Genomic DNA, 24,754 nt, shown 5'->3' with positions numbered 1-24,754 from the left:
ATTGCTGTATTTAAACACAAAAAAGTCTGCGTTTTTATCTGGGAGACTGGAGGATCCCAGGTGTCTCAGCAGCCTGAGCTGAGCTCTGAGCCGCGCCCAAGGGAAATCTGCTCCGCACACGCACGTCCGACCCAAACACTCGACTGCGACGTCTTCTGTTTCTGAGCCACTGTTTCCCAGTTCCGTCTCACCTAACGATCACTTCCAATTTACCCTGCCACTTAGGGAGGTCCCGCAGAGCATGCCCAGGAGTGCTAACACCGCAACGGAGTCACACTAACCCGCCCGCACACCCCGCCCCTCCGGGGGAGGTGGCTCTGTCGGCCCCGCACTTCCCGCCCGCGCCCCTCCGGGGGAGGTGGCTCTGTCGGCCCCGCACTTCCCGCCCGTGCCCCGCCGGGGGAGGTGGCTCTGTCGGCCCCGCACTTCCCGCCCGCGCCCCTCCGGGGGAGGTGGCTCTGGCTCTGCCCGCGGAAGTGCAGGCGGCGCCCCGAGAGCTCGCCGCTGCTCACGCCGCTGTTCCGGAGCCATGGTGCAGCTTTACAACTTGCACCCCTTCGGGTCGCAGCGGGTAGTGCCCTGCCAGCAGCAGCCGGCGCACTTTTGCTGCGGCCAGGACGTGCTGTTCGTGGCCAGCGCGGCGGCGAGCTGCAGGGTGGAGGTGTTCGCCCTGCGCGACCAGGGGTGCTGTGAGCCCCTGGGCTCCTTCGCCACGCTGGGGCCCGTGCTGCGCATGGCGCACAGCTCGGCAGGTCAGTCCCGGCGGCCCCCGCTCCGGGAGGGCTCGGCTGAGGAGGCCGGGCAGTGCCCTGCTCGAGTGCGGGGAGAGGCCCTGTGGGCCTCGCCTGGCCGGGGCGGCCGGGCCCGGGGTGGGGGGAGGGTGACCGGCCGGCGCAGCGCCCGGGCCTCGCCGCGGGAGGCCTGGCATTGCCCCCGGCCCTCCCTCGGGCTCCCCCTCCTCAGGCTGTCCCCCGCCCTCCCTCGGGCTCCCCCTCCTCAGGCTGTCCCCCGCCCTCCCTCGGGCTCCCCCTCCTCAGGCTGTCCCCCGCCCTCCCTCGGGCTCCCCCTCCTCAGGCTGCCCCCCGCCCTCCCTCGGGCTCCCCCTCCTCAGGCTGCCCCCCGCCCTCCCTCGGGCTCCCCCTCCTCAGGCTGCCCCCGGCCCTCCCTCGGGCTCCCCCTCCTCAGGCTGCCCCCGGCCCTCCCTCGGGCTCCCCCTCCTCAGGCTGCCCCCGGCCCTCCCTCGGGCTCCCCCTCCTCAGGCTGCCCCCGGCCCTCCCTCGGGCTCCCCCTCCTCAGGCTCCCCCCGGGCCTGGGTCGGCTCGGGCGCCTCGGGGGGCGCAGGCCGCATCTCCCTTGGTTTGCTTTCTGCCTCCGCCCAGACTGGGGTCAGTGCTCCCTCTCTGCCTTTGTTTCATTGGGATTTTGTTTTCAGAGCACGGGGCGGGTGGTCCTGCCAATCCCGCAAGTGTCCGTGAGTCTGTTGATCTATTGCTTTCCCTGGTCTTTAGACTATAAAGACCGGGGTTGCGGGGGCGGAAAACCGTCTGCAAACACAACTCAGAAAGTGGATTCACTTAGGAGTTATTCTGGACCTAGATGTCTTAAGTCCTTTTTGCCACTCAGCAAAGAAACTTGGACTTTGTATTTAATTGGAGAAAAATTAGTGAAAACTGCTTTTTGGAATTTTCTGTACGAGTTGAGACTTTAGGATGTTCTTTGTAATGAACTACAGGAGGTAAAGAGCTCAAAAAGTGTCATCTGTTCTTTAATGATTTATCAGTAGCACTGCTTTCTTTTAAGGAGACTATCTGGTGACAATTGAAGAAAAAAGCAAAGCAACTTTCCTAAGAGCATATGTGAACTGGAGATGCATGTCTGCGGGGAGTTCTCGTGTGTGTGTTCGGATGGTTGGTCACAAGATGGAAGAGTCATACAGTGAAACGTTGAAAGAACAGATGTCAGTTGTTGAAATGCCACTTTCAGACCCTCCACTGTGCATTTCATGTTGTCCCATAAATGGAGATCTTCTTGTGGGCTGCAAGAATAAACTAGTCATATTCTGTTTGAAATACCTGGTCATAAACCAGAATTTGACTGTGTTAGATTTTGAACGCTCCTTAATTTTGCACATTGATAACCTCATTCCTGCTGAAGTTGCATTTTGTGCCAGACATATAGCCATAACAACAGATCTGGAAGTTCTAATCCTGAAACTGGAACTGGTCCAGCCAAGTGCAGACAGAACACAGCAATGTGCTCAGGGAGTTAGTGCATTAGAGAAGACTGTGGATGGAGGTAAGTGCAGAAATAAATTTTTTATTATTTTTTTTAATCTCTAAGAATCTGCTCTCTGATTCCTGTTATTCTGAAAGTAGCCTCAAACAAGGTCTTTGCCCTTCAGAAAATATTTCTAGATCGTCCTATGACTGTCAGCTGAATGTTCTAGGACATAAAGAATTGTACCAACCTGCGTTTGATTTGAAGGTAACACCTCAAAGGAATATGCCATCATTCTGCACACCTTCAGGATAATGCAGCCTCTACAGACAGAGATTTAGGTCCCTGTTTTCAACCTGCCCCCATGGGCCAAACTAAAGTGGTAGTAGTTCATTGTGCTACGTTCAGAAATATTCTCTCAGTGTCTCTGCCTAAGTAACTGCCTTAAACATTTAAGAATATTTCTGTGGCGATGCCTGTGTACTTTTGTAACTGTTAGTAGGCTCAGAACCCGTGTAATCAAGCAAATTCTCGTTTGTCAGCCCTTTATCTTAATCAAGGGCTTGCCTTAGAGTCCTAGAAATCCCAGGAACGGATGTACTCAGTAGGTTTTGTTTCTGTGTATTGCAAGAAATCAATCCCCATGTAATCAATTATCAATTCGCACCTTTCCAAAAGTACACGTATCAGATGAACACCAACAAAGTTGCAGCAAGTCCTTCCCTTATAATTAAATAAAAGGACAGTCTTTTAGAAATGGAAACTGACTGCACCTAGAAAAAGATGTAAAGAAAACTTGTCAGATAGGGAAAATATAAATGGAATGTTCTTGGCTGAGTGAAGATGGATCTTTTCTCAGATAATGGCTTCCTGCCCCTAGTGGGTTTTATTACTAAAAACTAAATAGAAAAGTTACAGTTTCTCTCTGAGTGTTGTTAGGAGTTGCTTTCCAGAACTTCAGTGAGTGTAATATAACACCACTTTCTGTGATTGCTGCCTTTTCCTTCTCAAAACCTCTCCAGCCAAAAGACAGCATTTTTTGATGACCAACCACTTGCAGCACAAGTTGTCTTGGACTCACTTTCTTATGAACAGTACATGAGTTATTTCCCTGCAGTCTTGACTGTTAGGTATTCAGGTTGTTGAGGCTTAAATAAGGAATTGTGCCTATCTTCTAGTAGCTGTAATTGGAGTATTTAATTGTCATACCAGTTTCTTGCTGCAGAATGGAATGGTTGGAACAATTAAGATAACATTTTCATTGTTCAGGTGTGAAAGATGAAAGCCCTTCAGCACATACTTCGCAGCTTGAATTAGATGAGTTCATCATATGTCAGAAGCCAGTGGAACTGCTTGGGGAAGAAAGTAAACTGTGTGAGATACCCATCACACTGGAATTCACAGAGTTACCTACAGAAGACACAAAGCACTTCCAAGTGCAGTATCTGCTTTTCAGGTATTACAAATGTTTTCCCCTTTATGGGCTAATTTACTGCAAGAAACCAAAATGAGTTGTGGATTGTTGTGTGGTCTTTTTGATAGAAAACTGATAATTTGACTTTCGGGATTTTTGTAAGGGTTCGGGTTCTTTTGAACTGAGGAAATAATGGGATACCAAAGAAAGCCCTTTTTTAGTATATTGGAGTATTTCATGTGGAAGGGATCTGCAACAGTCATCTACTCCATCTGCCTGACCACTTCTGAACTGAGCTACTGTTAAAGCGTAGTACTGGAGGCACAGTACAAATGCCTTGTAAACAGTCACAGGCGTGGGGCATTGACTGCCTCTCTAGGAAGCCTGTTCCAGTGTTTCACCACTCTCTCAGGAAGAAAATGTTTCCTCATGTCAAGCCTGAAACTGCCCTGATGCAGCTTGGAGCTCTTCCCACGTGTCCTGTCGATGATCACGGGGAGAAGTGCTCAGCATTTCCCTCTCCAGGTCCCCTGAATAGGCAGCTAATTTAGTCTTCCTCTTTTATTAAAATTTTTGTCATAGATGGAGGAAGAATTGATGTCACAGTCCAGCAGCAAATTCCAAAGCAAAGCAGGCAAAGGGATGAGACATAATAGGAAAGAAAGGTAGGATTGGAGGTGGCATGATGTTACATACAGCTCAGTGGAATAAAAAGAGAGGGACAAAAGAAGGTTAAATTGAGGTCCAAATCAATTGCAACATGTCTTCCAGTGATCTCAAAGTTTGACGTGCATCTTGTAGACAAGGAAAGAAGGAGGATTTTGGTTGCAGGAATTCCAGATGGTTGTTTCTAGCTGTGCCATGTGCTTTTTGGCATCACTGTGCTAATGGCATTGGTTGTAGGAATGTGAACTGTTGCTGTGTGTTAAAGCATGAGGTGTGCCTGATACAGCCAGTGCTATTTACTTGTAGATCATCATGATCTCTCCCTTGAGGTCCCATGTTGTTGTTTTGGATTTTTTTCTCTAGACGTTTTACACCTGACCAGTCACCTTTTGGGTTTTGTGAAGAGACAAAGTTGCACTCTGTTCAACTGCTGCCTGTATACCAGACAGGTATAAGGATATGTGTGAAGGCACAATGGGCTGGTGGCATCATAGGAGACTGTGAAAGGAAGGAGCTTCTTTGTGTATCCTGTTTTGTACACTGCTTCTGTATGATTTGTTTTTCAAATCGAGATCTTTCCTCCCTTTTCCATGATTTAAGCTGAGCTGCTATTAACAGAAAAGCCTTTAAATTTCTCCAAGTTCCACATAAGCCTTAAACTAAAATACCAATTTATCACTCCAAGAGAGGAAGACTAAATCAGCTTTTATCAGTTTTCTGCTGATTAATTTTGTGTTGCATAACAGTCACTCTTTACACTGCATTAATAAAATTATTGTCAGTGTTATAAGACTGCTGCTCACTAGTCCAAAGAGGAAATCGGGGTAGTAAATTGTAATAGTCAGGAAGATACAGGTTACCTTTCTGACAGGCTTTAATAAAAACTGGAAAAGAAAGAGATGAATGCAGATTTTAGGGATTCACTAGCTCAAGCCCCAAAAGACCCACGGAAGAATTTAATGCTGTATGTTAGTAGTCAGATTTCATAGAATCATAGAATATGCTAAGTTGGAAGGGACTCACAAGGATCATCCAGTCCAACCCCTGGCCTTGCCCAGGACACCCGAACAATCCCACACTGTCCCTGTCCCGTTGTCCAAACACTCCTTGAACTCTGGCAGCCATGGGGCCATGACCCCTGCCCTGGGGAGCCTGTTCAGTGCCCACCACCCTCTGGGGGAAGAACCTTTTCCTGATGTCCAACCTAAACCTCCCCTGAGAGAGCTTCCTGTCATTCCCTCAGGAATTGCATACAGACTGCTATTAGGTCTCCCCTCAGACTCCTCTTTTCCAAGCTCAACAAAGCAAGTGACCTCAGAAACTCTTCATATGGCTTCCTTTCTAGGCCCTTTACCACCCTTGTAGCCTTCCCTTGGTCTTTCTCTAATAGATTTGTATCCTCCTTACATTGTGATGCCCCAAACTGCCCCCAGAACTCGAGGTGAGGCCACCCCAGTGCAGAGCAGAGTGAGACAATCCCCTCCCTCTCCTGGCTGGCAACGCTGTGTCTGGTGCGTGCCAGGATGTGATTGGCCCTTTTGGCTTTACTGATTGCTCACCCAGTTTGAGGTGGTTTTCTGTCTGCTCAGTAGCAAAGCCTCATTTAACTTGCAGTGGACTGGAAAGAATGAGGTACTTGCCATTTAACTCCAAGTATCTTATGCTCTCCTGTGATTTACAGGCTCTGACAAGAGGGTCTGTAGAAAATGAACACAGCTGTTACCTGCTAAAGTGGCTTTCTAAATAAATTCTGCCATTGCCAGCCTTTCTTTCCCTTAAGTGAGGACCTGTATTTTGGTGAGCTGCAGTTCTAGGTGAGCATTCGTTGGAACCTATAGGTAATTCTAAGATCAGGCTGATCTTTCCAGCCATGGATGCTTAGCTGTGGTGTATTTGCCAGGGCAGTCCAATACTATTAAATCTATAGAATTTCTTCACTCAATGGTATCTCCTTACTTTTGTGAAAATGCCTCCAAATGAGATAATGTAGCATAACTTGCTGACCTGTGCACTGAGTGTCATATGGTTCTTTTTACTAGCTACTAACAAAACCAGTCTGCAACTTGGGCGGGTTTGATAGCATCTTAGTCATCAGGCTTGTAATGGAATTGCCAGGTTTGGATTTATAAAGTATGTAAAATGCCTTTCTCATTGTTACATCTAGGAAGTTCTGCAACAGCCTATGAGGAAACTGAGACCAAGAGAGAACTACTGAGTCTCTTTTGCTTTTTCTCTTTACCTCATGTTGGATATCTCTACTCTATTGGAAAGTTGGTAGAACTAATTTCTACTTACCAATATTCAGAGAAGTCAGAGCAGGCAGTCCTCACTCCACAGTTCCTGCACGTCATTACAAGGTACTAAGTTTATGATTTTGTTGATATATTACTATGTTTCTCTGTTCTCCTGCCCTTTCCCTGCCCCCTCTGACGGGTCCTTCCTTCGTAATCTCCTGGAAATCTCTGGGGAGGCTCACGTGTGAGACCAGCAGGCCCCCTTGCTTAGGCTTCAAAGCCCATTTCTTCAAAAAGAGTTGATTCTGTGTAGTTTTGGCTACTTGATTTTTGCAAGTCTTAATTTCTTTCCTTCACTTTTGCGTTTTTCTCTTTAGTGAGAACCTGCAGTGTTTCACAGTGCGATGCAGCGCGGCAGCAGCTCGTGACGAGGATCCCTGTATTGACACGGCGGTTAAGGTGCACCTCTCGTTATCTCACTGAAACTGGGGGGGTAGTGGTATGGCTCTTAGCTGACTTACATTTCCTTCTGAAATCCTGTTAGTTTCTGTTGGCTGAACCGCCAACCTCCAAAATTAGTATTTTACTTCAATCTATGGCATATTGTATTGCAGTGGTCTGCAGATGTTTTAATGAAACGATCCATTATTGCCATTTTAAATTCTAGACCATTAGTAGAATGTTTTCAAAAATACCAAAAGCTATAAAATCAATTTGGTTTCAAACTCAATTGCATGCTTTTCTGTATAAAACTGAATGAAGGGTGCAGAGTTTCCCCTTATTGTAGCTGATGATGTTTCTCTCAACTGTCCTTGAATAAACAGTTTTTGTAGGAGGAGTGTAGATAATTGAACAAGTCTGCTACCAGATACTCAGGGCATGCTTTTCAGGAGGAGGGCTTTTGATCCTTGGAGGTGTAAACTTTTCCCCTTCCTTAAGTTGCTTATCAGTAAAAATCTGTTGAATTGTAAAGGTGATACACGTTAATGAACGTAGCAGGAAAGATAGACTGAGGTGTATTTTAAGTTAGCACTCAAGGATTTCTTTTGAGCTTGCAGACGGCAGATGTAAAGATACCACAGGACAGTTGAAGTTTTATAAAATTTTCAAGACCAAACACTTATTCTCTGCTCTCCATCAAGGTACTAGATAACTGATACAAACGTGACTGTCCGTTCTCCAGTCTCAGCTTTCTGTGTTGTCACTGTGGGTTACATTCAGGTCCATCAGAATGTCTCCAGTCAGCCAAAGGCTGCCTCCTGCCTCCAGAAGAGGTTTGGAACGGTGTGCAAGCTGCACCCCACAGAGATGTGCGTGCTGCAGCTTGCTGTGCACAGGCTGCACATCCTCCCTGGGTTCCAGGCCCTGCACTGCTCTGAGTACTCCATGGGCCACGTTCCCCCAGGGGTTGCCCTGCCCAGGTGGGGAGTTTGAAGTGTGAGGATGAGGATGATTATTTTTATTATTTGCTGTTACTATTTTTTCTGCTGTTTTTTTTAACACCAGTTTTAGCGGTGCCTGGTTCTGCCTCCAGGTGACCCCTGCAGGCCTCTGCCTCTTACAAGAAATGTTGAGGTGTCTTCAATAAGCAGGTTACACACACAATGCTGTGTTGCCTTGCCCCACTGTGTATGTTAATTTGTAAATATAGTATTTTACCTTTTCAAAGCTGTAACTTCAGAATATTTCCTTGCAAATGAAGTTGCATTTTTCAGTTTTCAGTCCAGTACAGACCACAGGGTAAGCTTTACTTGAGAGGCGCACATTGAACAAATCGGGGCTATAACATGGGGGATATAATGTAACAATAGGCAAGCAAATATAATAGTTGTATCTGTAATTGCATTTTATAAGCAACTGAAATCAAGACTTTTATAACCAGGCAGTTTTTTACAACTTGGCCAAATTCAGACTATTTGGGATTAAGTCTTCTGTGTAAGGGATCTGCCTCAGGCTCCATTATTTTAAGACACACAGCAAAAACTGTAGTTGCTTTGAAGAGGGAAGTGATTTTTTTTAACTCATTCAGTGTTTCTTGTCATGCTTTTATGAGTGTTTCTGTTGTTACTTAAGTGAAGCACTCAAAGTTAGGAAAGCCCATGAATGTTTTTAATATCAGATCATTGTACAAAGGTTACTTTTTCCTGATTTATCTAAAGACTCAATGTACATTCTAACTGAAATGACAAAACAGTCCCTTTCCTTTGTAGGCTTGTCCACCTGTGACACTGGATGTCTGTACATTAAGAATGCAGCTTTTTATAGGACCAAGAGCTATCTGTCATTTCAAAAACCATATAATTCTTTTGACTAAGGCAGACACAGAAGATATTACTGAAAGAAGAAAGCCTACAAGAAGGATGCTGTAAGGCTTTGTGTCTTTTAGGGAGATGGTACTTACAGCTCTTGTGTACAGTCCTGAGTTTGTGGGTGTTGTAGTAGGAGTGGTTCATCTGTGGAAAAACTGATTGGAAGTAATTCTGTTCTTAGTGAATGATTACAGAACCCAAGTTTGTTTTTTGAGTATTAACTGATGCAGAAGAAATGAGAGTAGGATCAAAAATGCTTGAAATCAACAAAATGTTAACATTACTAAGAACTTATCTGGAGAAGAAAAAATATTTATCTCAAGAAACAAAAGTATACAGAGTACCAAAGCTACAAGTGACAAAATATGCTGTAGCATAAAATGAAAATGTCTTATCTTTGGGGCTCTTTCCAAGAAATGTTATGGACATCACTGTAGTTATCCATGACCAAAGCTGGATAAGACTGGCCCAAGTTACTCTTGTAGTGTATATGTAGCCAGAGGTATATGTGACTTTTTATCGATTTCCATGGGAACTGCTATTCCCCGTCCTTTCTGAGGGCTTTTCATAAAACAGCTAAGGAACTGTTCTAAACAGCTATTCAGAAACTACATTTATTAAAGTTAGTTCAAGTTAATTAACAAGAGTGGGACAGCTGTAGTTGATTGAAGCAGTTACTTGAACCAGTATTTCTTAAAGCCTGCAGCCGACATTCAGAAGATAAGGATAAGCCCATCAGGTAGAATGCCTATTCAAAATACTGTAGTTTTCCTCTGCCAGTTTTGTTGCTTCAAGTTCTCTAATTGGCATTTGAGGAAGATACTCTTTTTGCGTTCTGTAAAGGACATAAGTTGAACGAATATTAAGCTACTTAGCACTGTAATTTGAAAATAAAGATGTAAATATCTCAGAACTGTTAAAACCAAAAAGCAAAACAAAAAGAGTCTGTGTTTTCCTGCAGTGTTTTAATGGCATTACAGGTCTAGCCAATGTGTGAGTAAAAGCATTCTGATATTTCTTCAAGCCATGTCTTGGCAAACATATTCATAGAGCTGCAGGGGCAAATGTGCAGTAAATCATTACAGAAGGCAAGTAAAGATCTTAACTATTTTAAAGTACTTAAATTCTCAGGGTCAGGTTGGATGGGGCCCTGGGCAGCCAGTGGTGGCATCCCATGCTCATGACAGGGAGGTTGGAACTAGGTGACCTTTGAGGTACCTTCCAGGCCAAGCCATTTGATGATTCAATGATTCCTCTAAGTAGCTGGTACTACCTGGTGTTAAGCACTGGAGAAGGTGCAGTACACAGTTCTGATGACGTTCTGGTGTATGAACCATGGCTATGCCTCTTTTGGTATTGGCTGTTACGACAAATTAACAGCTTAACTCTCCAGCATTTATTGGTTTGCAAACATACCTATTTATGCATTTGAATTATGAAATGAACAATGGGGTTTTGGCTGCATAGTGTTTATTTCATTACTGACAACTCAACTCTTTTTCTCCTCTCCAGTTCCAGAAAGGCTGACAGCATCAAATCCAGAACAAATTCTGAGCCAGAGCCTGGTTGGAATTTATATATTATAAACACTGTTTCAACCATTCAGCTTTACAGAGAAATGGTATTGCCCAACCCCTCCTTTTGTTGTTTGCTAACTAAAAATAAGTACTGTTAATTAATCTCCAATGCTTGCCATTGCTGAATATGTTACGTATTTCTCATGAATAGCCCACAGTACTATTTCATATGGCTACTTTCCTCATTAGAATTGTTATATATATTCTTAGTTTTTGTCAGTAGCTCAAGTGTGTATCATTTGTCTGTCCTAGGTAGATTACAGTAGAACTTACAAAAATGTTAAAACGGAGAGCTGCATCCATCTTCTAAGTGAGGCTCACTTACTGGTCAGAGCAGCTATAATGGACCCTCATTCCCTTAAATCAGATGAGAGAGAAGAACTTCTAAGAGCATTCAGAGAAAGTTGTGCATTCTTAGGAGACTGCTACAGCAGGTATGCTTTAGATGTCAAAGTGGTATAGGTGAGCTGTGTTTTCAATAATGTCACCTTAAAAATGAAAATCCATAATTCTTTGCTGTTTTACATTAGTATTATGTATGTGTTTTATGAAAACAGCTTAATCTGGTCATCTCTTCAGTATCTGTGTGTCTTTATTGTCATTAAACACAGAATGCCACATTATGTGCATGTGAACTGTGTATGTGCAGATTACTGATGTGTCTGTGACTCTGTTTGACATGTTGTTTTAGTTCTTAGCAAGAGGGATGGCAGAATTGTTGCCCTTAGTTGTTATGTTATTCTTTTTCCTTCTCTGTTGCCTTCAGGTTTGATACAAAGGATTACCACCTTGCTTTGCCATACTACAGAATGTCAGGTTTATCCATGACTGAAGTTTTAGAGAGACTAGTTTCAGAAGGTGATGAAATACAGACATATGAGAGAGGACTTATATTTTACTTAACTCACTCCCTTAATGAAGACCTGAATGAAGAATTAAGCAAGGTAGAGACAAGTTGGGTTTTTTTGTAATCTGTTGATTTAGTTCTGATTTTAAGAACTGTGTATCTAATTTTAAATCAAATTCCCACTGAAAATGCTGAGCTGCTTATTTAGTTTTGCAGTTATTCTTTTTCACATTATTTTTACTTTCACATTTTCAATTCAAAAATAGCAAGCAGCACCTGTGATGCGTTGGGCTGCTTTCAAGCAACACGTGATGGGTTTGGCTATCATGATGCATACTTCTAGTGATCTGGTTCCCACTTGTACACAGAGACACTTCTGTTTTAGGAAAGCTCTGCCTCACATTTCTTTCACCTCCCATTTCTGTAGCAAAATGAACAGTTTCTTTGAACACTGCCAAATTGTAGAGGTTGGTAAAAACAATTCACTGTTGGGTTCTCCCAGCACTCCAGAATATGGGTTGAATCACTAGCAGTTAGTGATCCTTTATTTTTACCAGTAGGTAGGGGAGAGACAGGACAGGCACGGTGATTTGAGAGCAAAGCTGTACTTGTCTGTTTAAAAAAACAAACACAAAAACCAAAGTACACTACTTTCATATGCCGTAGAAGACTGTATATCTGAAAAGGTCTAAACTGTCAAATGGCTTTTATTTCAATAGGAATCAGGAAATAAAATTCTTGAGATATTCCATCTCGCTGACCCTGTGCAGCTGCCTCATATTCTTTGCAGCCCCTGCATGAGAAACGTGTGTCCTCTGACAGCTGTGAAGTACCTTCAGAAAGTAGAAAAGATGATGCCATCAGTGCTCCTGACACTTACTAAGGCTTTCTTGGCTCTGAAAATGGGAGACCTGATAATGTATGAACATGAAATGCACTCCTATAAGGAGGTAAAGTATGCCAGGAGCATGAGCTATTCATGCTTTGCAAAGTCCAGGTCAGTAGTTCGACTTGTGGTTGCATTTTGCAACTCCTTTTCCTCCCAACGTGCTGTGGTGGCTCCACTGAACGGGCGCAGTGACAGCAGAGTGGAGGGCTGGCTACACTGGGACTGTGCGGTTTACCTGCAGGTGGGGACATCTTGTCTTGGCAAAGCCTTACCAAATAAGTCAAAGTTTTTAAGCTTTTAATTCTTGATGAATTAAGTGCTGGTTGCCAGTGCTCTTCAGCTGCCTGGGAGGGTTGTATGGTAGTGTTTCTACACCCCTCCACCTGAAATTAATATGTGATATGCCCATGAAAAAAGCATTTGTATGTAAAGAGTTGTTATAAAATTGCTCTTGAAGCAGGATATTCATCCACTGTCCACGCAAACTGAAATCTGTGTATACATTGTCACATCTTTCTTAGGTGGAATCACAGCACTTAACCCTTATTTAGATCAGATCAGAATCTACTTCAGTGCCATCACAGTAAGAAATCCTTGTGAACTGGGGGGAAAGTGTTAGTGGAGCTGTCTCTCCCATAGATGTTCACATGGGATTTTAGACTGAGACCAATCTGTAAATTACTTCTTGTTAAAGTTGATCAGGACTGGAATATTCAAAGGTGACAGAGGTTGAAAAACAGACTTTTTCTTAGAGTGATATATTGGAAGTCTAAAAACTTTTGAAGTAAATAGATAGCTGTTCCAAAGTTCGTTGTCCTGCTTTGGTGGAAGAAGTCCTGGAGAGCTTTTACAATAAGCAGTTTTTGAATTGCAAGGTGGGAACTGTGGGGACCTGTTTCAAAAATTATATTCAGCACCACCTGCTTTTGCAGGATGATCAAGTGAAATTGCCATGTTGTGAGCAAACATACACATTCCATTGCATGGATGTTATTTATAGAATAGAACAGAACAGAAGAAAATAGAATAGAATGGAATTTATTTATAGAAGGTGGCTGAGGTTTGCGTGTTGGGTTTTTTGGTTGGGTTTTCTTTTTTTTAAATCTGATCTATTAAATATGTTCTATTGCACTTCACCTCTAAAAAATATTTTATGTCAAAGTAGAAAAAAGTAACACTTTTAGAAAGCTAAAGAAAGGAAAAATAATTTGTATGCATGGTGGGGTGAAATCTGATTTTTCCTCCTAGGTCTGCATATTTGTGTAATTCAATTAATTTCTTTGGGCATAATTTCTCCACTGCCTTTAAAGTGGGAGTAGCACCTTGTTATGTTTGCCTTCAAAAGCACTCACATACCTGGAAACAACTTAGTGTTACACAAAGTGCAGCACATTTTGATCGTTGTTTCAGGTGTATTTTCAAAATAAAAATCATACTTCAGCAAACTAATCTATTGGAAATTCAGCCAGTGATTTTTCAAAGCACCATGTGCATCAAATGTCATGGATTTCTTCACGAAATCCAGCTTTCCACAGCATGTTGCTTTCAGTGTTCAGGCACCAGGCCTGATTTTCAGGAGTGTTCATGCAGTTTGGAGCTTGGTGTCTGAAGAGCTGCTCTATGAATTGTAGAAAGGATTTATTTTCTTCCCCTGACTTTCCTTCATTTCTTCCATCTAAACTCCACTGCCTGAGGAAATACTGAGTTTATTGGGTTGAATCATGTATGTATTGAATTCTTTACCTGATTTATATCTGATTATGTTTGTAGACAACGCTGGCTTGTGGCTTCACTGGGCAACCACGACTCCTGAGGCAGCATAAGGGAGGAATTGTTATGCCAACTGAGTTTGCTGTTCACCTGAAGGAGATGCAGCCTGGTTTACTGGTGGCTGCCACTGTAGCTTTACATGAGAACAGCAAAATTGAACTGGAAGAAGCAGATACCTTTTTCAAGGTTGGCCTGTGATTATTTTTTGCTTCTATGTTTTTTCATAGTGATGTTGTTATGGGTAAGAAAAGCAAACTCGGCTACTCCTTCACTCACATTGCAACGTTTCTTCAGAAAGAGAGTTGGAGATATTCCAATCATGATGGATGATGACAGAGTCAAAAACTGGACCGTCTGGAAAAAAATACTGGTTAAGTGAAGCAAAATAAAAAAAAATCCATTAGATTCTTTGTTGTTACCCTGTCATTTGAATAGAGAATACCCTGATTTCAGTGGTCTTTCAGTGACTTCCGAGTGAATGAGCTTCATAAGGCTATTGAAATGTAACAGAATTTAGATAAATTAATTCCATAAGCTCCTTTTGAAGAAATCACTGGGATTAAAACATACTTCTAAAGAATGGGACTTAAATATAAAGGTATATAATGTTCTGATGTTCTGTATAAATTCCTTACAGGAAAGTGTATCTGCAGTTTATGAGAAGCAATATTAATAGAATAGTTTTTCTAGCATCCCTGAAGTTTTCTTTCTTTTGATTGGGAATAGACAAACCTTTTTTTCTTTTCTTTACAATGAATAACTTACTTGGGTTATGTAGGTATGTTGCAGTCTTACTGTACCTGTTAACTGAAAGATCTGTATCAAAAATAGCAAGTCATAAAGTCCAAATTAGAACAGGTGTTATTGTTTAAAACCATTTGGAAACCAAGTAAAATTCCTTTTGGCTGGCACATCTCTCTTGTGGGTCCTGCTGTGACACCCAGCTGAGCCACACAGCATCTCTCATCGTGGCCTCTAGTCTTCTTCTCTAGACACCTGCTTGGCTGCTGGCATATATCAAAATTCTCCAAACTGGCAGTCTGTAAATACTTGCTGACAGCAGTGGTGACATTTCTGGCAGTACAGGGAATCCTGAAGAAGAAATCAAATCTCTTGTTTAGAACTGATTACCTTAAAATCATTCCATGAACTTTTTACTTTGCTCAGCAGTACATTACATAGCATCACAGGACAAAAAAAGGAATCAGAATTCTGCTTCTAATGAAAGACTGTTCCTCCTGTCTCTTCTAATTTCTAATATTAATAATCACCACAGTCTGTGCTAACTTGCTGTCTTCTGTCGTTTTTGTTCTTAGATGTTGTGCAGTAATGGTGAAAACGCTGTTCCTCAGCTCTTGGTGGATTTCTGGGAAGCTCTTCTTGTAGTCTGCTCTCAGGAAGAAATACTTGAGAAGCTCCTATTGAGGGTTATTTCTCAGTATGTTTGGAGGATATCAAAAAAGCAACTTCCTGAGACTAAGCCATTGAAAACAACAGAGGATCTTGTAAGTTGTAAACCACTCAGGATTTTATAGGTCTGCAGTGTTCCTCCAAAATCTATCCAAATCCCATCCTTCGTATTTTAATTCTGGACAGTTTATCTGTTAAAAGAAGCAAGACTGAAAGCAAATAAGGCAGTGTGCTTTCCAGAGTGGTATTGCTGGCTCTGGGCAGTCCTACCCCTTGGGGACATTTGCAGATATACTTCCAACAGGAATTTCAACTCCGGATAGAAATAAGGGCTAAAATGAAACAATGAGAATGTGTCAGGTGGAGTGTTTGCAATCTTACAGAGCTTAATGAATGAGAAAATTGTGTGAATGATGACTTTTAAAGAATTATGAATGGGAAAGCAGAAATACAGAACTAAATAAAAGTTTCCAGTTCATTTGTAAACGAGTATGAACCAGAAGAAAGATTTGTTGCTCTTCTAAGTTATACTATTAGAGATCAAAATTTTCTTCACTTGCAGTGAGTTTCACATGGAACTGTCACTAACAGAAATGTTTCTTTTATTGCAACTTGATTCTTGTATAGATAAACTCCTGTAATCATTTTGGGTTGATTTTCCCATGGGTATCTTCCATAATGTCAGTGGAGTGTTCATCTGATTACCGTGAAGACATCTCAAGACTACAGGTATGAAACAGGTATTAAATCTTAGTGCTTACAACTTAGAGTCATTCTGCAAATGTTTGTGTAGGTATGAACAGTTTTCTCCAGCAGACTCTTCTCCTCCTTCCCTCCTGAGTTAGCCAAGTTGAAATAAAAGGCCAGTTGAAATGATGGATGAAAAAAGTACTGAAGAGATCGATTGGTAACCGTGATATTTACATTCACATCCTCTCTAAACTTGCTTTCTTAATTTTCAGCAACATTTTTTAAGAGAAGTATTATTTCAGAATTATACCAACAAGTAAGGCCTTCTGTTCTAAGGTTAGAGTTAGCATTTTTTGCAAAGTTTGTCTTAAATCCAAACAATACTTTTTGTTCTTGTCTTCAGTCTCTCTTATGTAGTCAGTCAGTCAACGTAGCCTCGGCCCTGCCAGCGCTGGAGCCCCTGCCGGAGGGGGGCAGTGTGGGCCTCTCCGTCCGTGTGCTGTGCCAGACGCGCCTGGGCCAGTGGGAGGCGGCCATTGACCAGCTGCTCTCCGGGTGTCCTGGGGCAGCCGTGCCCTTCGCGCAGCACGAGCTGCAGGGGGACAAGCAGGTGTGCTCCTCTCAGTAGAGCTGCTCGCTGTCTTTGGGGCTTTTCCCTGACTGCACTGCTGTTGTGTACAGATGCATCTGGGTGGGTTACACAGCCCAGCTTTCAGACAAAGTAAACTGCTTAGCTTGCAGTGAACCTTCTGTTTGGTATTTTAAATTTCAATGCAAACTTTTTCCCTCCAGTTTCTTCTGTCACAGTATTCATGATAGTAAATTTAAAGCATAGTCTTTCCAGATGGCAGTGCCTCAGAAAAGGGAGAGTATTGTTTTTTCCACTGTAAATGAAGAATTACCTAGTTTCTCAGTAACTGGTGTTCTAAAGTGACAGTGTGTATAGGTGAAATCTTAGCAACAAGCTAACTGATAAGAAAAACATGGTCCTTCAGTAAAATCGCACTTAAATACCATTTTCCTGTCTTCTAGTGACATCTTCTGATCTGATAACATCAGACTGGTACTGATGCATTAGTGGAAAGATTGTCTTCATGTCCCATTTTCCCTCTATGCAGTTTTAATGTTCAAACTGGCATTATTCCAGTGTTCCAGGACTACAGGAATTTACTTCCACTGCCCATCACAGCCACTCAATTAATTGTACACAGCCTTACTGACCGCAGTCAGCAGAGGTGATCCCTTACTAGGCAGATTTACTGGAACTCTGTTCAAAACCACTTTTGAACTTTTTATTCAGCTCTGAAAATAGTTTCTTTGATTGCTTCCACATTAGAGCTGAATGTGAGATTGCAGTACTGACTCTGAACAGAGGTGAAAGAAAAGTTACCAAGTTTAAAGAAGGAGGAAAGAAATCCTTCCCTTTCCTCCATTCTTCCCAACACAATTGTACACAAAACCTCTTTCACTATTATAGCTGTTGGGAGTAGACATGAGGTCAGGGGACGAAGCAATGTTCTTATAGTAATGCTGGTCACCACTTTGCATGGAGCTGTTTTGAGGGAAAAAAATCAATTCTCTGACTTTAGTGACTTCTGTCTCCTAAACTTTTGTCTATAGAGGTACAAAAGGCACTTTGATAAGATTTTTTAGCAGAAAAAGGTTGTACTGAAGATTGAAAAATACAATACATGCAAATGACTGCATTTCAGAGCATTATATAAATAGAGTTTGTCGTAACTGACCTGTATTTGTACATATGCGAGCTTAGTTCAGTGTATTTTTAGCAGCTCTTTCATACTCTTAATTGCAGTCCTTGTTGATTTACACTTTTGCTGTGGGTTTTTGTGGATTTAGGCTCTGTGGTGGAACAAGCTGCTTCCAGAACTTTGCAAGAGAACTAGACTTACTGGAAGTGACTGCCCTGTTCTCATTTCATCACTCAAAGGTAAATCAGTTGGTTGCAACTCAACTTCAGAAGCCTTTGTTTGTCAGTGAACATTCTTAATAACTGTTCAGACTAAGGACAACTGATATGATAATTTGGAAGATAAGGGGACCTTTTTCTCCAGTTAAAGTTAATACAGTTTAGGAGTCTTTCTGGTCATTAGCAGAGGATTCTGCAATGTATGCAGGGTGCCCTTCTCTAAAAGTCATGGCATTTGTTCTGTTAATCGTAGTCATCATACTGTTTCTGTAGGGATCAGGGATAGACACCAGTAAAAAAATTTACTAAACAGAGCTAAATGTGATTGGTGTGGGTTTTTTCTGGGCTGTTATTGATAACACAGGGGAGGCTTAAGTATGTATTTATTATTAGGTCATAGACTGAAAAAACACAGTGTGTTATTACTAGAAGTAGAGAAATCCACCTTAGTAGTTACATAGTTCTATTGTTACATGTTTGTAGGAAGTTAATAATACTGTGTATAGGTGAGGGCCAGTGTGTTTATTTTGACAAATTAATGGTACTGAATAAAGCACACGTACTGTTAAAAGTATGGCAATGGAATGCCTGAGAAAATCAGCCTCTTGGGGTTGCATTGGGCTGCACAGGTTGCTGTGCTCTATCATAAAGTTCTAGTTTCTGATGCCAGCAGTTTTTCTTGGAATTTTTTTCATGTATTAATTGTCCTGTAATCGCTTAAGAACATAATGTTAAACAGCTTGGTCTGAGAAGCTGCTTGCAAAACATCCAATTTTACAGAAAGTGCTGAGTTAGGGTACTAATATTTCCAGGCTTCCTTTGCATTTCATACAAAACATGTGAAGTACTAGATCAGACTTTCATTAGCATTAGTGCCATGTGTAGACCCGATGAGTCAAGATAGAGGTATGGTTTTAATCTAAGTTAAGTTATAATTTCAGATACTTTTAAAGTTTCCTACAGTTGTATTTACATCCAAAAGGGTATGTCTCAAATTTCCTTCCAGTTGCAGTATTTAGATGATTTGATTACTTCAGTTAGTAATTACATTGTTAATGACCTTTTTTTGTTTCTTTGTCCTAAACTCAAAAAAACTAACCAAGATTTTTCTCCCTGGGTCTGAGCAGAAACTTTATCAGTTGTTGCAATGGAACTGGAACTAAGGGATTTCGTCAGTCTTCTACCAGATGATGGAACTGCAGCATTTTTCCTGCCACATCTTCTTCACTGCAGCCAGAGGAAGCTGCTGACCTAAACCAGTGAAGTCTACTATCCACTCAAATCCAAAGAATGTGCTGGAATAAAACAGCAAATGAAAAGAACAGTATAGCTGCACGTTAAGGTACTGCGGGACTACCCTGACATAAATCATCTTACTTCTCCACTGAAATCTTATCTCAACTATTGAAGGGCAACTGTTGTCTGAGGCAAAGCATCTGCTCTGAAGCTACTTGTGGTGTCAAGGCAGCTAGAAAATACAGACTGTACAGTACAACTGGACTGAAAGGAAAGCAGGAAGTCAGTCTAAAATCTGTATTAGTTGGATCACTGACCCTGGGGAGTTCAAGCTCAGGCATGTGTCTAACTGTATGAGTAAAAGTACCTTACTCTTCCAAGTGGAATTGGGCCCTACTACCTTCATTCTGCAACACAGACATTCCCTTGAATTCCAGCTGTCACAATCAGCTGCTCTGTCGTCCTAAGTATATACCCATGCAAGTGTTACACTGAAAATGTTTTCATTTAGCAACTCACAAGGAAAGGTCATAAGTCAGAGAAACAGAGACGGAAGATACAGACTACTGCTTGCTTGCTGGGTTTTGTTCTCATTGTTCTGCTGTATTCAGTCAGTAGACAAGCATTTGAAGATGACTGGGCCATAAATCCAGCTGAAAACTCTTATTCCTTCTAGGGGTTTTGGTGAGCATCTCGGGTACATGTGTGTGTGTGTACTGATGTTTGTGTGTCTCGTGAGCAGAACGCATCTTTCTGTTCCTTCAGAGCTGGAATTCAGTTTAATAAACAGTCACAATGTTTATGACTTTCTTATGAATGTAGTTTGGGATTTTTGAAATCTACCAAAGATACAATGACTCCCATGAACCCATAACCATCTCAATCATCTAAAGTCCTAATTAGCTGACACTGACTCTATTAAATGTTTTCACTGAAGTTATAACGTTACTTAAAACTGTAGAAGCCAGTCAGAAAAAGTCATCTATATTTCAGCTAAAATACACTAACAACAAAAAGAAGATAAGTTGAAAGTAACTTAAGTTACCCATGTAGCATCCCTGCTACAGCTAAAACCAATGATCTGATTTACGGGTAGGTATTATACGGGTTTCAGTATAATCTCTCTACCTTAAGAAAAGGCCAAAACAATTTAGGTTTGTTACAGCAAAGCAACTTCCTTTGTTCTGAGAGGTGTAAAGACCAGATGTTTTGCTTTGCCTGCCTGTGCCATCCGTCCTTCCCTTTTGTTTGGCACAGGGCTCATGTGCATGGAGTTTGGCTGTCAAAACAACTGGATGGCATGACCATATCTGCTCTTCCTGCTTTCATTTTTAACCAGTATCAGCCATGCACTAAAATCCTGCTGCTTCCACCTGGCTGGGAACACTTTCCTTTTCCTTTGCCAAGGGCTGTGCAACATAACTAACACCAAAATGATTCCACTGCAGGAGTTACTTACGAGTGGTCAGAGCAAAGCTCTTCAGTGTAGATGTCAGCAAATTTTGCCCTTCACTGTCTCGTTCCATTATTTCAGCATAGCTTTGTCTGCTTTAGAGTTATTTTCATAACAGAAAAATTAAAAACATCTTGTGCAACCATGACCCTTCATTCATCACATCTTTTAAATGTACCATCCTGAAAGATGCTACTGGATAAAATTATAAAATAATTCAACAGAAATAGTAGAACTACTTTGTTAACTGTTCAATTATACAATATATATTTTCAGTGTGAACTTACAGATAAAGTGATAACCAAATTCCTATTTTCTAAGCAATAACTACAACCATATCTGCCTAGTAAAATGTGACAAGCCATGGCAGATGGGCAAAACAAATTTTACTGTTGCACAGGATTATGTGCAAACTTTTTTAAAAAAAAGGTATTTGATTACACTTGTCCACGTTCCTCAGCTGTTAAATAACATGTATTAGGCATCATGTAGAATATGTTAAGCTTGCAAGATACAATTTTTTGAAGAAAAATATATTTATAAGCTGTTATATTCAATCATCCATCTTAGTCTATGGCCCTTTTGGTATCTGTGGCCACTGCATGAAATCCATGAACTCTTCCAAACCATACATGGCGAGGAGTTGCCCAGAAGAGAGTATTTTCCAAGAAATGCTTCACTGAAGATAGACCTTGGAGAATCACTGTTTGAGAATGCTTTCATCATTCTTGTGTGCCTGCCATGCCTTTGCACTTGAACTGATTGAATAATCTTGGGAACAAAGGCCGTTTATCTGTAAGGGGAAAAATAGCTTTTTTTACACACATTTCATCAAAAGAATAGTCTGTTCATGTGGCCCACAGGGTCCAAAACTGAGCACAGTGGATCCTGGCAACTGGACATTGTGAGTTAGATATAAAAACAGCTTTAAGAGTCACTGAATGGGGTATGTTTTGATGCACTTTAGATGGCTAATGATGAAAAAACCAACATACTGCTGCTACAAGTTATGGTCTCTTTCTACGTCTCTTTCTGTGTACTGTCAAATCAGCCTTTTTGTTGTCTGTGCAGGTTTGGCACAATGTACATCAGTATGGTTTATAAAATAGAACTAGACTGTGTTTCACATTCCAGTGGCTTATAAAATAGAATTAGATTCTGTTTAACATTCCAGTCTCTTATTTTTAGTACAGATACAAACAGACATCGTATAGTTGTATATGCATATACAGACACATACTTTGAGATATTCCTATTCTCTTTCTGTCAGTTACAAGGAATACCTGCTGTGCTCTGTCTTTTGAGTACTGGAAAGAGTTGCTTTTAAAAATTGTATGAATTTTGTAGAAACAAGAACTTTCAAAATTCTTCAAGATTCAAGATTTTTACAGGTAATACTGCTAGAGCAAGGAAATAGTGTCTGTAAAGCTAAAACTCACTCTATTTTAGTTTTTCAGTACTTCAGCTGTGTAGGAATGATAAATTCAGCTTTATTTACCAACTCTTCTTATTGTTTTAAATGAAGCTTGAGATGGACTCTGACAATACTGGCAATTCCTGGGTACAGAAGTAGTGTTTCATGAAGAATTCTTTTTTAAATAAAAATCTGTCACTTTAATTTCATGGATGGGAAGCTGAAGCAGTTAGGTAATGTCCAGTCCTTTAGTTACTTCAGTTTCCTGAGCAGCCCTGAGGGAAGTATGACCAGGCATGGACATGGAATATCTCTGGTTGCCTGCACTGGTTCTGAGTACACTGCCTGAGTCCCACAGTGCACCTTCAAACACAGCAACTGTTCCTGAGAGCTCTTACCTTCCCGTGGGAGCACGGTGTAGGTGGCTTCCATGCCTGCATGGATGTGGTCAGTGACGTGACAGTGCAGGAGCCACGTCCCAGGGTTCTGGGGAGTCATTTCCACTGTTTGAAATGTCCCAGGGAACAGATCAAAGACATCTGCCCGGTGAACCCCAGTTTGCTTCAGGACAAAAAGAAGCAACAGGTTAGACTGTGGCATTACCAGATAGCAGTAACTTAAGCTTTATCTCTTTACCAACCAAACAGCTTAGTCACAGTTAAATGAAAAGACACCTTGTGTATGTCATTTCTACAGAAGCATCACTTTGTACATCTATTTCATGCTCCAAATTTAATAAACTATCAGCTAAGTGGAAATGAAGGACAACTACAGCTCTTGTCTTGTAACAGTCATGAAAAGTTCATAGCTATCTTGTTAAAGCAACTTGTGAAGTTACATTCAGATATTCTTTGGCTCCTGTGTGTTGATGAAATAAAGGTTTGAGGCATGAAAACATTATGGTCAAATTACAAGCCCTGCTTAATACTGTAACATGACTTTTCACCCCAGATTATAGTCCTTGGTAATTGATCTCTCATTCTTAACACAGCAAGAAATAAACGAAAAGACTTGATACCTTGTAGTCAAAGCTGTGGCCATGGAAGTGTGCTGTGTGAATGTCTATCTCATTGCCCATTCCCACCAGGTACCAGCTGACCTTATCTCCAACGTGCATATTCAGGCCGTGCAAATTTCCAAACACCTTTCCATTAATGGCTAAAAAGAAGGAAAGAAAACGACAGAGAAAACAAATCAATTTTGTGCATTGTTGATCTCTAATACAAGATGTGAAAGCGAATGCCAGCCAAAAGTAACGGCTTTGGACAACACATTGTCAACGGATGTCTTGATATTCCACATTTAACTAGAAAGAATAACACAGTAAATACAATTTCTTTGCTGTGCACCATTGTTAACTTTGCAGTTCTTAGACATTTGCATTTCTCGCAGCTCTTTGCAAAGGGTAAGTTTACCAGGATGGGCCTTCAGAATGCACACAGCCTTCCCAGCTTATCCAGAACAGTTGTTTGCTGACATCAAAAAAGTGCAGCATGGGAATATTTAGGGGGTCGGGAGCAAGTATTTATTTGGAGATTTTTTTTGTTAATCTCTGAGGAAAAAAGTCACTCAGTAGCATTAACAGTGTTTTCAAACAGTTTGAGTAAAACTTTTCAGGCCTTCTGTACTTGAACTGGAAATTCAAGGACAGTGAGAAAGTCACGTTTATGTGAAGTAATTTCAAATACAAAATTTTTCAGAATTAACAGAGCTATATTAACTAAACTGGGAAACATACCGTGCATTTTATTACTTTCAAGGAATTCCTCATCCTCTTTGTCAACAAGGTGTGGGTTTGTAGAATAGGTTTTAATGTTTTCATCCAAGTACCATGATTCATTTTCATCAAAAACCATAAAAAGAAGAGCAAATTGAACTTTCTTTTCAGTATGAAATGATGGCAGATAATGTCTATGACAAACAACAAGTGTGCCTATTAATCCACTGTAAGTGTCCTGAAATGACATGAAAAATCATGTAACTGCAGGATGTAACTAAGCAGAAGAACATTTAATGACAGACATGAATCCTCTTGCAATCCTTACAGCTGTCAGTAGCTGGGAATAAAGGCAGCCAGTGTCAGGCAAACAAGGTTGTTTCTCCCCTGTTACATGGTACCCATGGAGCAAGTTCAATGAAGACTAACTGCCTCATTTTCATATCTTGCTAGAATTAAACATTCATTCAATATTACTTTCTTGCTTTTGTTTTTTTAGCAAACTATTTTTATAATCTTATAATTTTGAGTTTGGTTTTCATTCAAAAGATACTTCTTAACACTTTATTTGTATTTGTTGAGACACAAAGGCAAGAATACGTTCATTTCCATTACAAATCATTAGTCATTAAGGCAATGCGTGCTTGATAAGAAATGGCAGAGTTGTGTTTAACAGCTGCATGTTAGTTTTTCCCCACATGACTGATTAGATACTGAGCAAGCTATAAAGTGATAGCTTTAGGAAGGAAATCTGAGCGAGGTGATATATACCAGCAGCACAAGAATCAGGAAGCAAGAACACAGAGGGCTGTGGCTCTCAAATTATGCTCTGACTTTCCTGGAACTTGACTTCAAGAAGTATCTAAATTCAAAGGTATGGTAATAGGGGAAATAAGTTGACAGAGAAAGCAGGAAGAATTTCACACTCTTCTCCCTTTTTCTATAGGTATATCCCTGTTGAAGTCATAAAACTCCTTTAAACTG

At 41.3% G+C, this 24,754-nt stretch overlaps 2 protein-coding genes across 5 annotated transcripts in view; one reads left to right on the top strand and one right to left on the bottom strand.

Moving 5' to 3' along the window:
- Positions 1 to 395: 395 nt before the first annotated feature.
- HPS3 (HPS3 biogenesis of lysosomal organelles complex 2 subunit 1) lies at positions 396 to 19,986 on the top strand. 2 transcript variants are annotated; one of them, XM_071566204.1, is made up of 17 exons: positions 397 to 752; positions 1,801 to 2,295; positions 3,487 to 3,673; positions 4,661 to 4,746; positions 6,462 to 6,654; positions 6,909 to 6,990; positions 8,742 to 8,896; positions 10,353 to 10,461; positions 10,670 to 10,851; positions 11,184 to 11,361; positions 11,984 to 12,214; positions 13,924 to 14,109; positions 15,240 to 15,428; positions 15,961 to 16,062; positions 16,427 to 16,633; positions 17,881 to 17,971; positions 19,078 to 19,986. In XM_071566204.1, exons 1-17 carry the CDS (start codon positions 530 to 532, stop codon positions 19,203 to 19,205), a joined length of 3,024 nt encoding a protein of 1,007 aa, XP_071422305.1. In that variant the 5' UTR covers positions 397 to 529; the 3' UTR covers positions 19,206 to 19,986. The 2 variants fall into 2 exon arrangements, with proteins under 2 accessions (XP_071422306.1, XP_071422305.1); XM_071566205.1 differs by lacking the exons at positions 17,881 to 17,971; positions 19,078 to 19,986 and having other exon boundaries at positions 396 to 752; positions 15,961 to 16,073; positions 16,427 to 16,509.
- CP (ceruloplasmin) overlaps positions 18,317 to 24,754 on the bottom strand; it is a 20,996-nt gene continuing 14,558 nt past the window's right edge. For 2 of the 3 annotated variants that reach the window (XM_071566201.1, XM_071566200.1), the window contains 4 exons: positions 23,792 to 24,008; positions 23,072 to 23,211; positions 22,452 to 22,614; positions 18,317 to 21,432 (listed from right to left, as the gene is read on the bottom strand). In XM_071566201.1, coding sequence (XP_071422302.1) covers positions 21,362 to 21,432; positions 22,452 to 22,614; positions 23,072 to 23,211; positions 23,792 to 24,008 — 591 coding nt within the window. In that variant the 3' untranslated portion in view covers positions 18,317 to 21,361. Of the gene's footprint in view, positions 21,433 to 22,451; positions 22,615 to 23,071; positions 23,212 to 23,791; positions 24,009 to 24,754 lie in introns of those variants that run through there. The other variant, XM_071566202.1, reaches the window with a different exon arrangement.

This window comes from Pithys albifrons, chromosome 11 (genome assembly GCF_047495875.1).
Source record: "Pithys albifrons albifrons isolate INPA30051 chromosome 11, PitAlb_v1, whole genome shotgun sequence".
Lineage (NCBI taxonomy): Eukaryota > Metazoa > Chordata > Aves > Passeriformes > Thamnophilidae > Pithys > Pithys albifrons.
The sequence above is the reverse complement of the archived record's forward strand: the minus strand, read 5'-3'. Positions and strand labels throughout refer to the sequence as shown.